Source organism: Leptonotus elevatus, chromosome 15, assembly GCF_054856555.1.
Source record: "Leptonotus elevatus isolate MCC_2025b chromosome 15, RoL_Lele_1.0, whole genome shotgun sequence".
In the NCBI taxonomy this organism is placed as follows: domain Eukaryota; kingdom Metazoa; phylum Chordata; class Actinopteri; order Syngnathiformes; family Syngnathidae; genus Leptonotus; species Leptonotus elevatus.
In genome coordinates this window covers 1,862,752-1,876,305 of record NC_141253.1, presented here as the reverse complement: position 1 = coordinate 1,876,305, position 13,554 = coordinate 1,862,752, and the positions used below count along the sequence as shown (strand labels likewise).

General features: G+C 42.2%; 1 protein-coding gene across 1 annotated transcript; it reads left to right on the top strand.

The window, feature by feature from the left end:
* The first annotated feature begins 190 nt into the window (after window positions 1–190).
* Window positions 191–13,149, top strand: ssh1b (slingshot protein phosphatase 1b). The gene is made up of 16 exons (XM_086097386.1): window positions 191–256; window positions 1,480–1,681; window positions 2,838–2,875; window positions 3,049–3,146; window positions 3,246–3,310; window positions 3,532–3,653; window positions 3,735–3,803; window positions 4,617–4,682; window positions 5,482–5,676; window positions 6,743–6,836; window positions 6,923–7,051; window positions 7,481–7,527; window positions 7,683–7,829; window positions 9,147–9,347; window positions 10,218–10,821; window positions 11,934–13,149. Exons 1-16 carry the CDS (start codon window positions 234–236, stop codon window positions 12,324–12,326), a joined length of 2,493 nt encoding a protein of 830 aa, XP_085953512.1. The 5' UTR covers window positions 191–233; the 3' UTR covers window positions 12,327–13,149.
* Window positions 13,150–13,554: the final 405 nt, after the last annotated feature.

The following is a 13,554-nucleotide window of genomic DNA, read 5'->3' as shown; positions in this document are numbered from 1 at the left end:
AAGGGTTCGCTAAACGTCGCACGGCGGGCTTTCAGGCTGCTCTCAAAGATGGACTTTGGCAAAGGAGAAGGAGTCAAGACGCATATCATTAAAATGGAAGCAATTTCATTGGTTGCTTGGAGCACACTTTGTTGACACCAATATTTATTTGACATATGTTTTGTTGGACTCTAAACGTTCATGTTTGCAGAGGTCATCGAGGTTTTCCAAGCGTGAAAAAGTCTGTGAGCAAAATGACACGCCAACACAAAAAAAGGTTTGTAATTGCCTATAAAAGACACGAGATGGCGGCAAAGCGCATTTTTTTTTATTTGCAAACGATGCGGGCAGACTCGGGCTGTGTCAGCAGAATGTGCACATTTCTCCTACATAGTGCACAAGTACGGGCTCACGCCATTTTGTAGGGCTGTCCAGAAGAAAAAATGTAGTGCGCTCAAAATTACCCACAATGCACTTTGAAAAGTAGTGAACGGGTTCATATAGACCTCAAAGCATTGCGAGTATGGGGGGCGTGAATCAAAGCGATACATTAACTATATAATATGGAAATAATTAAATCGTTTTACTTGAAGAAAAAAAAATTCACAAGAAATAGTCTTGAGATTTATGCGTCATGGCGGTCACGTGATTATGTGACGAGGAGCAAGTGGTGAGCTGTCTGTCTGAATTGCCAAACAGAACGAGGGCACTACATATTAGGCAACGACATCGTTCTAGTAAATGAGGGCTGAGGTGGTTCTTCACCTGCGTCTTCTTCTGCTCCTCGCATCAGTTCAACAAGATGCCACCAGGTGGTGCCAGAGCAAACGTTTTATAAGTTTTGGCCTGAACACGAAAACTGAAGAATTGGGAGGGGGGGAAAAAAATCGGGTTTACTGTGTTTTTGAAATTAATATAATTTCTTCATTAAACTATGACTAACATAACATTACATCTTCATATTTGAAAATTTGACTTTGTTTTCTTAGTGTTTTTTTTGGCACAAAGTGCGTTATTTTTCAGAGAATAATGGAGTATATCGAGTTTATTATTATTTCTAGCATGGTGCTAACATGCCAAAGTCAGTTTTTTTATTTAGTTTTTAGGTTTAGCTTTTTTTCTTTATTTTTTAAGCCAAACATATTCTAAATTGAAATAAAAGCAGGGAAAGTAAAGCTATATTATTTGCCATTCATGTTTGTTTTTTTAAATACATTTTTTTATAGCATGTTGCTAAAATGTCATCATAGTTATTATTATTATTTTTTATTGTTTTTTTTTACTTTATTTATTTTTGATGGGGTGGTATCTGTTCTGAGTCTGTCCAGTCACCTTGACAACATTGGCCCAATGACAGCGCAGACGCGAATTAGGCCAGCCAATCAGAGGCGGCCTCCACAAAGCTGCATCGTGCGCGCGCGCGCGCACGTTCTGTTTGTCTCTCGCAATGACATGAGCGGCGTCACCATCATGCTTGTGCTCCTCGTCCCGGTTGTGCAGGGAGCGCCGGTGGACGAACCCCCGCACCAGGAGCCGCGTCGTCCGGCCTGACTCGGCGTTTTCTGCCCGGCGACAGCGGAGGCCAACCCGGCGCATCTTCCCTTCCCATCATCTTCCTCCTCTTCCTCCGGCCATGGCCCTGGTGACGCTGCAGCGCTGCCCCAGCCCGAGTGCAGCATCCTCGGCCTGCAGCGCGGGGGAGGTACGTAAACGTGCGTGGAACTCAAATAAGAATGATGAGTACATTCCGGCGTGGGAAGGGACGAGTATCGTCGCTTTGGCTTTCCAGCGCAACAACAAAGTCCTCATTTTGGCCACTTTATTAGGGAGACCTGCCTGTTTCAAGGCGACCAGGCTCAGTGTTGATTGGTTGAGAGCTGTGCCTAATATTTGGTCTCTTGGGGAAGGCCAAAATATTACGAACACCTCCCCGTCCTCAAATTGTCCATCGGTTTGAATGTGCGTGAGTTTTCTGTTTGGCCTTCGAGCAGCAGGGGGCAGCATCGCCCCACAATTTGCTTGAGCATGACAGGAAGACCAGGCGAGAGAATCGGCCGGGGTAAAGTCGACCCCCGCATACTCGCGGTTTGGACCCGCGTATACGCATTTTGCTGATTTTCCTTTCTTTTGACATTTTAATGTTTTTTTTTTGTTTTGTTTTCTGAGATTGTTTTTATTCATTGCACACGTTTTTCATGGGAAACGTTTATTGTCAGCATTTCATGAACAATTTTAATGTTTCCCCTTCCCTCAAGGCCCAGGCCTAATGCTCCATTTGAGGTGGGAAGTTGGAGAAATAAATATCTTGTTTCAAATCTTGTAAATTATGTTTTGCCATTCAAGGTCTGTCTCTCTATGGGGCTCGCCATTGTAGAGTGACAGACTGAACTCGGATGTACAAGATCCAAGGGGCGTCCCGTGATCACTTCCTGGTATGAAGTTGGAAAAGTCCGACTTTCCTCGAATGCAGCATAAGGGTCGAGCGTACACTCTGGACTGGTCGCCAGTCAAAGACAAACTCATTCTTTGACACGTATGTCCAATTTTCAGTTTTGAGTCTTCCACGAACCAAAGCTGATTTTTTTTTGTGAGAGAAGCGGGGTAAACCCTGGACGGGTTGCATGATAAATATGGACAAACTATTTACACCCAAAGATCATTTTGATGGTTCACTTAATTGAACTTGACTTTTGGCAACAGAAATGAGATGCACCCTAGACTGGTTGCCTCATAGCCAATAGCACCAAAACAAACTGTCACTCACATTGAGTGTTTCCAGGATTTAAACTCAAGCACATGTATGTTGTTATTTTTTATATATTTTTAAAAAATAGTTTTCCTTGTTTTTTGTCTTGCAGGATTTTGGAACCGACGAGGATCGTAAAAATAACCAATGGTGAGTTTGTCGAATATTTAATGTTTTATCAGTGACGGTAAAAACATATTCCACTGATTTTTTTTTTTTTTTTACTGCTTTGAGTATTTCAATTATTGTCCGTTGTTATCATTCAAACAGTCAGAATTGTTTCTTTAAAAAAAAGTTCTGTTTTTCTTGTGTGTTGTTGTCAGCATTAACGAGAGCTTCTTTATGGTGAAGGGTGCTGCCCTCTTCCTCCAGCAGGGCAGCACAGAAGGCCCCGACACGCCCACCCAGCACAAACATGCAGGTACGTACGTGCAAAGCCAACGAAACCCCAACAACCACCACAAAAAAAAAGAAGAAGAAAAAAAGGCCACGTTCACAACGCGCTTGTGTTTGTTTCCAGGCGACTTGCCTCAACACCTGCAGGTCATGTTTAAGATGCTCCGTTCGGAAGATCGTATCAAGCTGGTAGATATATATTTTATTATTATTATTATTATTATCATCACTATTAGGCTCAATGGAATGACATCTGGTCCGGAAACAACAACAATAAACTAATTGAACAAAGCAAATTGTTGCTGTCAGTCCGATTTAAAAAAAAAATTTTTATCGATTATGAAATTTGTACATATACATATTTGTTTTTTGTTTTCAAAATGACAAAATGGCGCGACGGTGTTTGCCAGGCGGTGCGCTTGGAAAGCGGCTGGTCGGAGCGCGTGCGATACATGCTGGTGGTGTCCACCAGCGGCCATCAGGACACGGAGGAGAACGTCGTCCTCGGGATGGACCTGACGGACCAAGACAGGTTTTTCCATCCCTGCGATATGATTGGGTCATCCAATGATTGTGTTTTTTTTTTTATGTACTCATTGCCGTGCCCCTCTAGAAAAATCTCCTCCATCGGGATGGTGCTGCCGCTGTGGAGCGATACCAACATACACTTGGATGGAGACGGGTAAGACAGTCATTAGGTTACAATCATAAATAGTTGGGTTTACATCCGCCCATTTGTATTCGAATTTTCAAGAAATGCGAAAATAAATAGAAACAAGGCCCAAAATGTGCACAAAAAGTTTTTACACTTAGAGGGGGTGGATTTTGAAGCGTATCGAAAAAAGGAAAATGCGAATTTTGGCGGTGGAAAACGGATACACGCGGCACGTTTTGACCGGACATTACGTCACACGAACGTTCGTCGTCCCAAAGCAATGGCGAACGATAAAGTAAGGTATGTTTGGGGAGGGGGGGACGAAACAGAAATATTTTGGAATTAATTAAAGAAGCGAATATTAATACTATTTTAGATGGAAAACAGCAAAGAAACGCTACGGTTAATCAAGAATTACAAAAGCAAATTCATACGACGTCATCGCACGGCGCAGTCACTTCCTGGTTTTCTTCTTCTTTGAAATTACTGGTGGATCACATCTCTATGGTGTATAGCGCCATCTACAGCGGCGGATACGTCGCATGTCCGTTTTGCGCATTTTCAGCAAATTCGCTTAAAAAATCGAAACAATTGGATGGAAACCTGACAAATGATATAGCCTGGTGCTATCATTCCCTAGGCCTTGAATTTGGCTTTTACTGACCTCCAGTGGCACAGCAGTGAATTACCAGCATTTATTTTTTTTATTTTTTGTGAGTTGCATGAGAGGAGTTGTTGCTGAAAATTGGTCACAATTGTCACGTTGTGTGTGTACACATCCCACACATGCTCCACTCGTCGTCGTCTTCTTACTCGTGTTCTTGTTGATGTTTTTTCCAGAGGCTTCAGTGTGAAGACGACGGGGCGCTCGCATGTTTTCAAGCCTGTGTCCGTGCAGGCCATGTGGTGAGTTGGCTCGGTTGATTCCCACCACAGGACTCATACTTGCTCAAAGTGAAAGTACTGATTAAACTATTGTATTCTCATTCATCATTACAGTATGGTTATTTATGTATCTGTCTACAGTGTATATAAAAAGTCTACACACCCTTATAAAAATAAAAAAAATTAGATCAAGATAATTTCCGCATTTAATGTGACTTATAACCTGTGCAACTCAATTGAATTATTTGTTTTCAAGATGGGAAGTAAAAATGGACATCTGAGGCCGATATTGGGCATTTTGCCGAATATCGATTTTGGCGGTCAGATTAAAAATTATTATTATTTTTTTTAAAGACCGATATTAAAAAGTAAATCTAAAGCCATTTTAATCTCGGAACGATTCATTTAAAATGTCAGTTAACTTTATAAGAGATGCTTGTTAACCTTGGGAACCTTCTGAACCATTTGTTTTTTGTTACTTGTTTAAGTTTCCAATTAACTTTTTAAGACGTACTGATAACCTTGGGAGCTCCCTTGGACATTTTGTTAGAAATTTAAAAGGATGTCTATTGTCTAAGATAAATAACAAAAGACTTGTATATTTTGACAAGTCAGGAAAATCAAAATTGACATTTGTATATACATTATTATTTTTTTTTACTATTTTTACTGCAACTGAATATCGGCTCCAAATATCGGTTATCGGCCTCCTTGACTACCAATAATCGGCATCGATACCGGCCCATCTCTAATCTCCGTCTTGTAGCTGGGAGGTGGCACAGCGTTCCAATGTGAATGAACTTGCCCATGTGTTGCTTAGGTGCGCCCTTCAGGTGGTGCACAAGGCGTGCGAGGTGTCCCGCCGCTTCAGCTACTTCCCCGGCGGGCCGTCCCTCACGTGGACGGCGTTCTACGAGAGCCGCATGTCGTCCGAGCAGAGCTGCGTCAACGAGTGGAACGCCATGACAGACCTGGAGAGCACTCGTCCCGACTCCCCTGCCTGCTTTGGGGACCAGTGAGTCCAAAGTCTCGTCTTCTGTGCATCTCAACGTGTGTCGGAGACTCGAGTCACATGACTTGACTCAAGTCCAATTTGAACGACTTACTTTTGCTTGGCTAACACTATGGCGTTAGCTTAATAGCCATTTTAACTCATTCACTGCCAGCCATTTTGATTGAAGCAATCCCCTTCGCCCCTGGCTGTTTTATTGCATTTTGACAGATTTTGCAAGGTTCTTTTACTATAAAAACATGGAACCCACCAAAAGAAAGATTAGTCTCTTTTTTTCATCAGGAAAAAGTATATTTGTATCTGTTTGCGTCTTGTAGCAATTAGCATTAGAATATAGCTAAGTTTCATCATTATTCACAAATCTGTTAAAAAAAAAAAAAAATTTTTTGCAACATGGCCCTGGCTGATCTCTTATACTCTGCTGCCACCTGCTGGCCATTTTTTGTAATAACTACCATTGTTTTAAGTGACCTCTTCATGTCAGAAGCTGTATCAAAGCTTCTGTATGCTCCAACATTAAAATAACATTTTTTTTTTAATGGTTTTGGGAGTGCAGGACAAAGTATTAAAGAAAGAATTAAGTGAGTGAGAATGAGTTAAGTTTACTGTTACAATATCTGTTAAAAATTCATAAAAAAAATATATATATTTAGCATGCACTTTTTTATTTTTTTATTGTGATGGTAAGTTATTATGGTTATTATGCTTTTTGGATAACGTCGCAAGTCCGAAAATCGTGGACTTAAGTCAAGTCGTGTGACTCAAAAATCTAAGTCAGGAATGGGCAACTTGCGGCCCCTTGTGGCCTATTTATATATTTTTAATTGAGGGAGGGGATTTTTATTAAATTTTTTACAACACCAAAAAAATATTCGCAAAATGCTGATGAATAATACTGACTTTAAATTTCTCATGATAAAGTGGGTGTAAAAGTGGAAAAAAATCCACATTGAAATAAAACCGCAAATGTACGTATGCGTCGACTGTAGTTGTAATATCACCTTTCACCACTAGACGGCAGACATGCTTTAGTTACATTGGCTTTCGTACCGCTTTACATCTCCCGCAGGCCGACGGACAGGGAGCGAACGGAGAGTCTGATCAGAGCCAAGCTGCGCGGCACGCTGATGTTCCAAGACTTGGAGGACGTCACTTCCAAGCAGGCGTGTGCCACGTCGGGCCTTCGCGCGAGACGACGAGGCGCGCATGAAGACTGATGTGAACTTTTGCTTTGTGTTCGGCCGGCCAGATCCGTCATGAGCTGGAGCAACACATGAGCTGCAACCTGAAAGGCTTGAAGGAGTTCATCGACAACGAGATGCTGCTCGTCCTGGGCCAGGTGGACAAAGCCACGCCCGTCTTTGACCACGTCTACTTGGTAGGCCGCCGCACGCTTCGGCGACAGCGACTCAACCGCCAGCCGACTTTTGGGAGTTGGAACGATTCGTGCCGTAATTGGCCCAGTTGCCGCAAATTAGGATATTTTCAATAGGGCTGGGTTTAAAAAAAAATAAAAAATCAAATAATCGATATCGATTTGATTTTCCTTTTCAAGCCCGATATGGATTCAGGAAACCATGAATCGATTATTTTATGTCTTTTTCCCATAAATTCTTAAGAAAATACATTTTGTTTTATCTTACTGTCTTCTTGAAATGTACTGTTTACATAAATAATAAATAAATTTAATACCGGTTATCATACCGGCAAAATCTCATATCAACCCATGCCTACTTTTGACTCAACTGTTTTTAGAGCGTTCAACACTTTGTCAAGAATTGAAACGACGACATTTCTTGTTGCGCAGGGCTCGGAATGGAACGCTTCCAACCTGGAGGAACTTCGAGATTGTGGGTGAGACGAGTCAGGACAATATAGCCAATCCATGATTTCAAAAAAAAAAAAAAAAAAAGGACCTTCAGATAGATTTGATATGATTTTGCAGTATCGGAGTAAAAGGAGATGAACTAAAGAAAGAAGCGTTTGTGTTTGCTTTGTCATTTTCTCAGCGTGGGCTACATTGTGAACGTGAGCAGAGAGATCGACAACTTCTTCCCGGGCGTCTTTTCCTATCACAACGTGCACGTGCACGACGAGGACGCCAGCGACCTGCTGGCCCACTGGAGCGACACCTACAACTTTATTGCCAAAGCCAGGTGACGGACGCCGTTGCGTTGCTTGTTACGGGACATTTCGCGCTCACCGGACGGACACTCGGTAGACAAAACGATCGGACAAAGGTATGAAAAAGTCGGCCTTTCATTTTGATGACACGGCAGGATTATCCAAATGTGAAAAATGTGCAGCATAGTCGGGCTGGGTATCAAGACTTCCTTTTGATTTGATGTAAAAATTTAAAAAAAAAATCTCCACATTGATCAATATATCAATTGCTCTTAAATATCAAAAAACATGATTACAAACTCCACAAATATTGTATTTCAAATGAAGTAACTGGTCAAATGATTTATTTTATTACCAAGCAAGGACGAGATGAAAATACAATTTTCACAGATGTAATTCGATAATTGTAAATAGAAATCGAAAAGACTCTGAACTGTCTGAAGTGCAATAAGTCAGGTGTTATGTAAATGTAGGGAACACATTTTAAATTCTTGTGAACGGTACATAAAAAATAAAAAATAAAAGAGTGAACGGTACATTTCAAAACAAAACAAAACAGCAAGATATAAAAAACAACAACATTAAGGCCTTTAAAAATTACATTTTCGTATGAATCCGTGGGGAAAACCCGTATTAAAATAATTGATTTATGGTTTATATAAATCGATATCGAGCTATGAAAAGGAAAATCGATTATTTATTTATTTATTTTGACCCAGCCCTACAGTACAGCATATCAATGTTTACAAGTATATAAAATCATCCCAAAAATTAAAAAAAAAAAAATGTATACTTTGCAAAAACAATTACGCTCTTATAGGTATTCATTTATATTATAACATACACCAATTTACATTTTAATATACATTCAATTTATTTTTGTTTTTAGTTAGTTTTAAGATTTTTTTTTTTTTTTTACTCAAGCAATAATATATGAACTTGCAATATAATTGCATGGAACTGTGCCAAGTACCTCATCACGTGCAGTCCACAATATCTAATACAGTACGACAAGAACATAAAAATAAAAAAGGCTTTTTGCTTTCTGACCAACCAATCAAATGCAGACGTCATTAAGGGCCGGCGAGGATGAATTTGAAATGCGGTTGGTTAAATTGCAAACTATATTGCTCATTGCTAATATAGTTTGCGTGACTCCTTTTGGAGGCTCTGGGCAGATTACAAGACATGGCAACACGCAGAGACTGACATCTGATTGGACACACTGGAAGCAGGACATCCAAAACTGTTGCGGATTAATCCGTAAAAATCTCATGGGACAAATATTAGAATTTCAGTTGTAAATAATAAATATAGGCGAGTGCAATTGTCCCTCCCCTCGTCCCCAGGAAGAACAGCTCCAAGTGCCTGGTGCATTGCAAGTTGGGCGTGAGCCGCTCGGCCTCCACGGTGATGGCGTACGCCATGAAGGAGTACGGGTGGCCGCTGGAGAAAGCGTACAACTTCGTCAAGCAGAAGCGAAGCATCGCGCAGCCCAACGCCGGATTCATGAGGCAGCTGGCGGAATACCAGAGCATCCTGGACGCCAGGTAAACGCCGCCGTACGGTCGCGCGAAGCCGCAAGAGGGGACATTTGTGATCAAGAGAGACGATATAAAAAAAAAAAAAGGTTCAAGCAAAACAGATGAACAAAATTCGGCTAGCGTTGGTTTCCATCTAGCGGTTTAGATTTTTTTGAAGCAAATTTACTGAAAATCTCTGTGTTTTTCTTTTGCGAATATTGAGAGGGGACTCCGGCGCTGTAGGTGGCGCTATACACCATAGATGTGATCCACCCGTAATTTAAAAGAAGAAGAAAACCAGGAAGCGACTGCGCCGTGCGACGACCTCGTATCAGTTTGTTTTTGTAATTCTTGATAAACCGTAGCGTTTTTTGTTTGTTTGTTTTTTGCTGTTTTCCATCTAAAATATCATTAATATTCGCTTCGTTAATTAATTCCAAAGAGATGACTGTTTCGTCGTCCCCCCAAACATACCTTACTTGATCGTCCGCCGTTTGCTTTGGGACTACAAACGTACGTGTGATGTAATATCCGGTCAAAACGTGCCACGTGTATCCGTTTTCCATAGCCAATGTTCGCATTTTTCTTTTTTCGATAGGCTTCAAAATCTACCCCCTCGAAGCGTAAAAACGTTTTTTGTGAATTTTGGGCCTTTTTTTTTTCTAGCGTTTCCATTCAGTTTTATTTTCGCTTTTTTTTTTTTATTCAAATAAAAAATGGGTGGATGGAAAAACAACTTTTGAGTGTAAAACGCCATAGACTGCTAACGGAAATTAGCATAAATGTTACAGTAGTAACAAACTTTTGAACTGCTTTGACTGTCTCACGATCCGATTCGGAATGTGTGTACGGTACTGTACTTGATATTTTTTTTTTTATTATTATTATTTTTTTAAGCAAACATCATCACAACAAGCTGTGGAGACCCGACATGGATGAGGAAGTCTCGGACAACTTGCCAGCCTCGAGCCAGGGCTCCGAGCGGCACGGGGACGAGGAGGAGGCCTGGGGGGTCTGCGGGGCGTCCCCCTGCCGAGGTCCGGAGATGGAGCCCCTGGACTCCCTCAACTACAACTACTACTTTCGACGTTTGTCCGACTCGGCGCTGGACAGTGAGCCCTCCACGCCGGTGCGGGGGCCCCCCCTGCTGGGCATGGAGAGGGTCTTCATCGAGATTGAGGACGTGGAGCGGGACGCCCTCCTGGAGGACGAGGGCTTCCCCGTGGCCCACCTGGCCTTGCCGAGCGGCGGCGGCGGCGGCGGCGGGGGGACGGGGGCGCAGACGTGTGGACGTCTGGACCCCCTGGAGGACATGAGGCTGAGGCTGGAGTTCAGCACGCTGGAGGAGGAAGACGAGGAGGAAGCCAAGAAGGAGGAGGCCGAGATGGCCGCCTTGGAGGGGAAGAAGCACGCGGAGGAGAGCCGGCTGGGTCTGGCCAACCTCAACACCAACAACAGCAACCGGCTGGCCGCCAAGCGAAGCTGCCCGGCAGCCTTTGACGTGAGTTGAAATTGGCTGCGCAAGTGACGAGGGACCCGATAGCCAAATCCATGAATTATTAGCTGCCGCCCTAAGAGAGGTTTGTAATTGCCACAAGATGTTCCTCGCTTAACCAGTAGAAGGCAGTCACTAAACATAGAAGAAGACAGGAACAGGAAGTTGTTGTTCTCATGTAGCTTACAGCTAGCTCTACCCAGGCCTTGTTTACTTGTGGAATAATGTTGAAGCGTCGTCTATAAGTGACTTCTAAGACACAATTTCATGTTGTAATGTTAGCGAGCTAATGCTAATCGCAATTGCTAACATTTTAGCATAGGCTAAAACACTTGTTTACTCGTGGAATAATGTTGAAGCGTCGTCTATAAGTGACTTCTAAGACACAATTTCATGTTGTAATGTTAGCGAGCTAATGCTAATCGCAATTGCTAACATTTTAGCATAGGCTAAAACACTTGTTTACTCGTGGATTAATGTTGAAGCATTGTTTATAAGTGACTTTTAAGACACAATTTCATGTTGTAATGTTAGTGAGCTAATGCTAATCGCAATTGCTAACATTTTAGCATAGGCTAAAACACTTGTTTACTCGTGGATTAATGTTGAAGCATTGTTTATAAGTGACTTCTAAGACACAATTTCATGTTATAATGTTAGCGAGCTAATGCTAATCGCAATTGCTAACATTTTAGCATAGGCTAAAACACTTGTTTACTTGTGGAATAATGTTGAAGCATCATTCATAAGTGACTTTTAAGACACTATGACATGTGTAATGTAGATAAAATGATGTTTGTTTACCTAAAGTGGTCAACGCTAGCGCGCTAATGGTATTCGCGATTGCTAACTGTTTAGCATAGGTAAATTTTGTTGGTGTTTAATGATGCACATGTATAGAATATAATACATTATGAGTACGTATATCCACTCAATCAATTCCATTTACGTACAACCTTCGTGGACTAACAAAACAAAACAAAAAGTTATATTAATTTTTCGATGGAATAATTGATAAGGGTAATCAATTTTAAAAAGATTGGATTGTAACAGCACGACACAGCTACGGCGTCTACATAGTGGAGTTATTGACTGTTTTACCATTTTCCTCCCTGCAGGACAGCGCGAGCGCGGGCAACCCTTTAAAAGTCAAACCCTCCTACCAGTCCTGCAAAGACTGCTGCCTGCGTCTACCGCAGGGTCGGCGCTGCGAGCGCCTGACGGGGGCGCGCTCCCACCGCCTCAACCCCTCTCGACACTGCGGCCTCCCCACCATCTGCATCGATCCTCCTGGGACCATTTTCATTCCACAGTCTCTAACGGATCACGCCCCGCCGGTCTCGAGCCAGTACTGCTGTTCCGCTGAGGTACCGTTATCGCGGCAGAAACTGGTCTCGCCCATCATCTGCGAAGACCCTACGCATGCTTGCAACTCTGCGGACGTGGAAGTCATGGATGAACCGGAGCCCGAAGGACAGAGCGCTTCTCAGGCTGAGTCGCAAATTGAGTGATTCGGGGACCAAATGCCAGGATGGGCGATGCGGTGTTACGTGACACGGGGGGGAACGAGCTTCCCATGACAGGGTAGCCCGAACTTGGACAGGAACGTTTTAGACTGGGCACTTCGTGTGGTAGGAATCGGACAAAGTTCGATTTGCTGAATGCATCCGGTTGGCCTTAGTCAAAAAACACTTTCTGGAACCTGAAAGCTGGAAACACAAACAGGACCACCAAGTCTTTTTACTCTCAAGGGGGTACCGTATGTCACTTTTTACAAAACCATGGAATCTAGGATCAGATTTTTTGGTCCATCAGTGATAAGATTGCAGTTTGACGGAAAATGTCTCAAATCAGTGTATCTCTTAAACAGTATTCACAAAGAATCTCAATGCTCACAGTACGCCACCAAGACCATAGCTCAAGTCCACGCGTCTTGATTTTTGCATATTTCAACCCAACTAGAGCCCCGCTTTTCAAGTGTCGCCGTTTCGTGTTCCGATCATGCCTCTATTCGGTTTTCACCCAAAAATATAAAAATGTGTCAAGTGTGAACGCAGGATGAAATAATCCTTCCATCTCGCAAGACTCGGGTTACAAATGGAGAGTAACTGAGACATAAAAACATGTCAGTGTTCATGCTGGTCAATTCATACTCCGATCTGGAGCCTGGTTATAATAATAATAATAATAATAATAATAATAATAATAAAGATACATGGGCACTGTTCCTTTCACGTTCACATTGGTTCAGATGGTACAAATATCAAAGTATGTCTTGGGTCTGTGCAGTGTCCAAATGAATCAAACTCAATAAAGGTTCACTTTCAAGCAGAATTAGACGCGCCACTTTTGTCTTTCGGGCCACAAAAATCAATGCAAGTGCAAGCCACTGTTTAAAAACATTCAACATTCCAAAACTGCTGATTTTCACAACTAGTTTCGAAGGGTGGCGTTTTCCAGAAACGAAAACCTGAATACAGTAGCGGCACCAATTTCATTTTTCATTCATTTTCAATTATTGTTGTGGCGTTATTATTATTATGAGCTTGAAGCGCTTCATGCGTGACTTTGCCATATTATCGCACCTGCTGCTCATTTTGCTCAGGAAACTTATTCAGTAGCACTTCCTGGAAATATACAAAGACAAACACACTATTTTCAAGGATTCTCTGAAGTAAAGAAAAAAAAAAAAAATCAGCCCCCAACACCTGTTTTAGTGATTGACGCAAAACTGGGCCA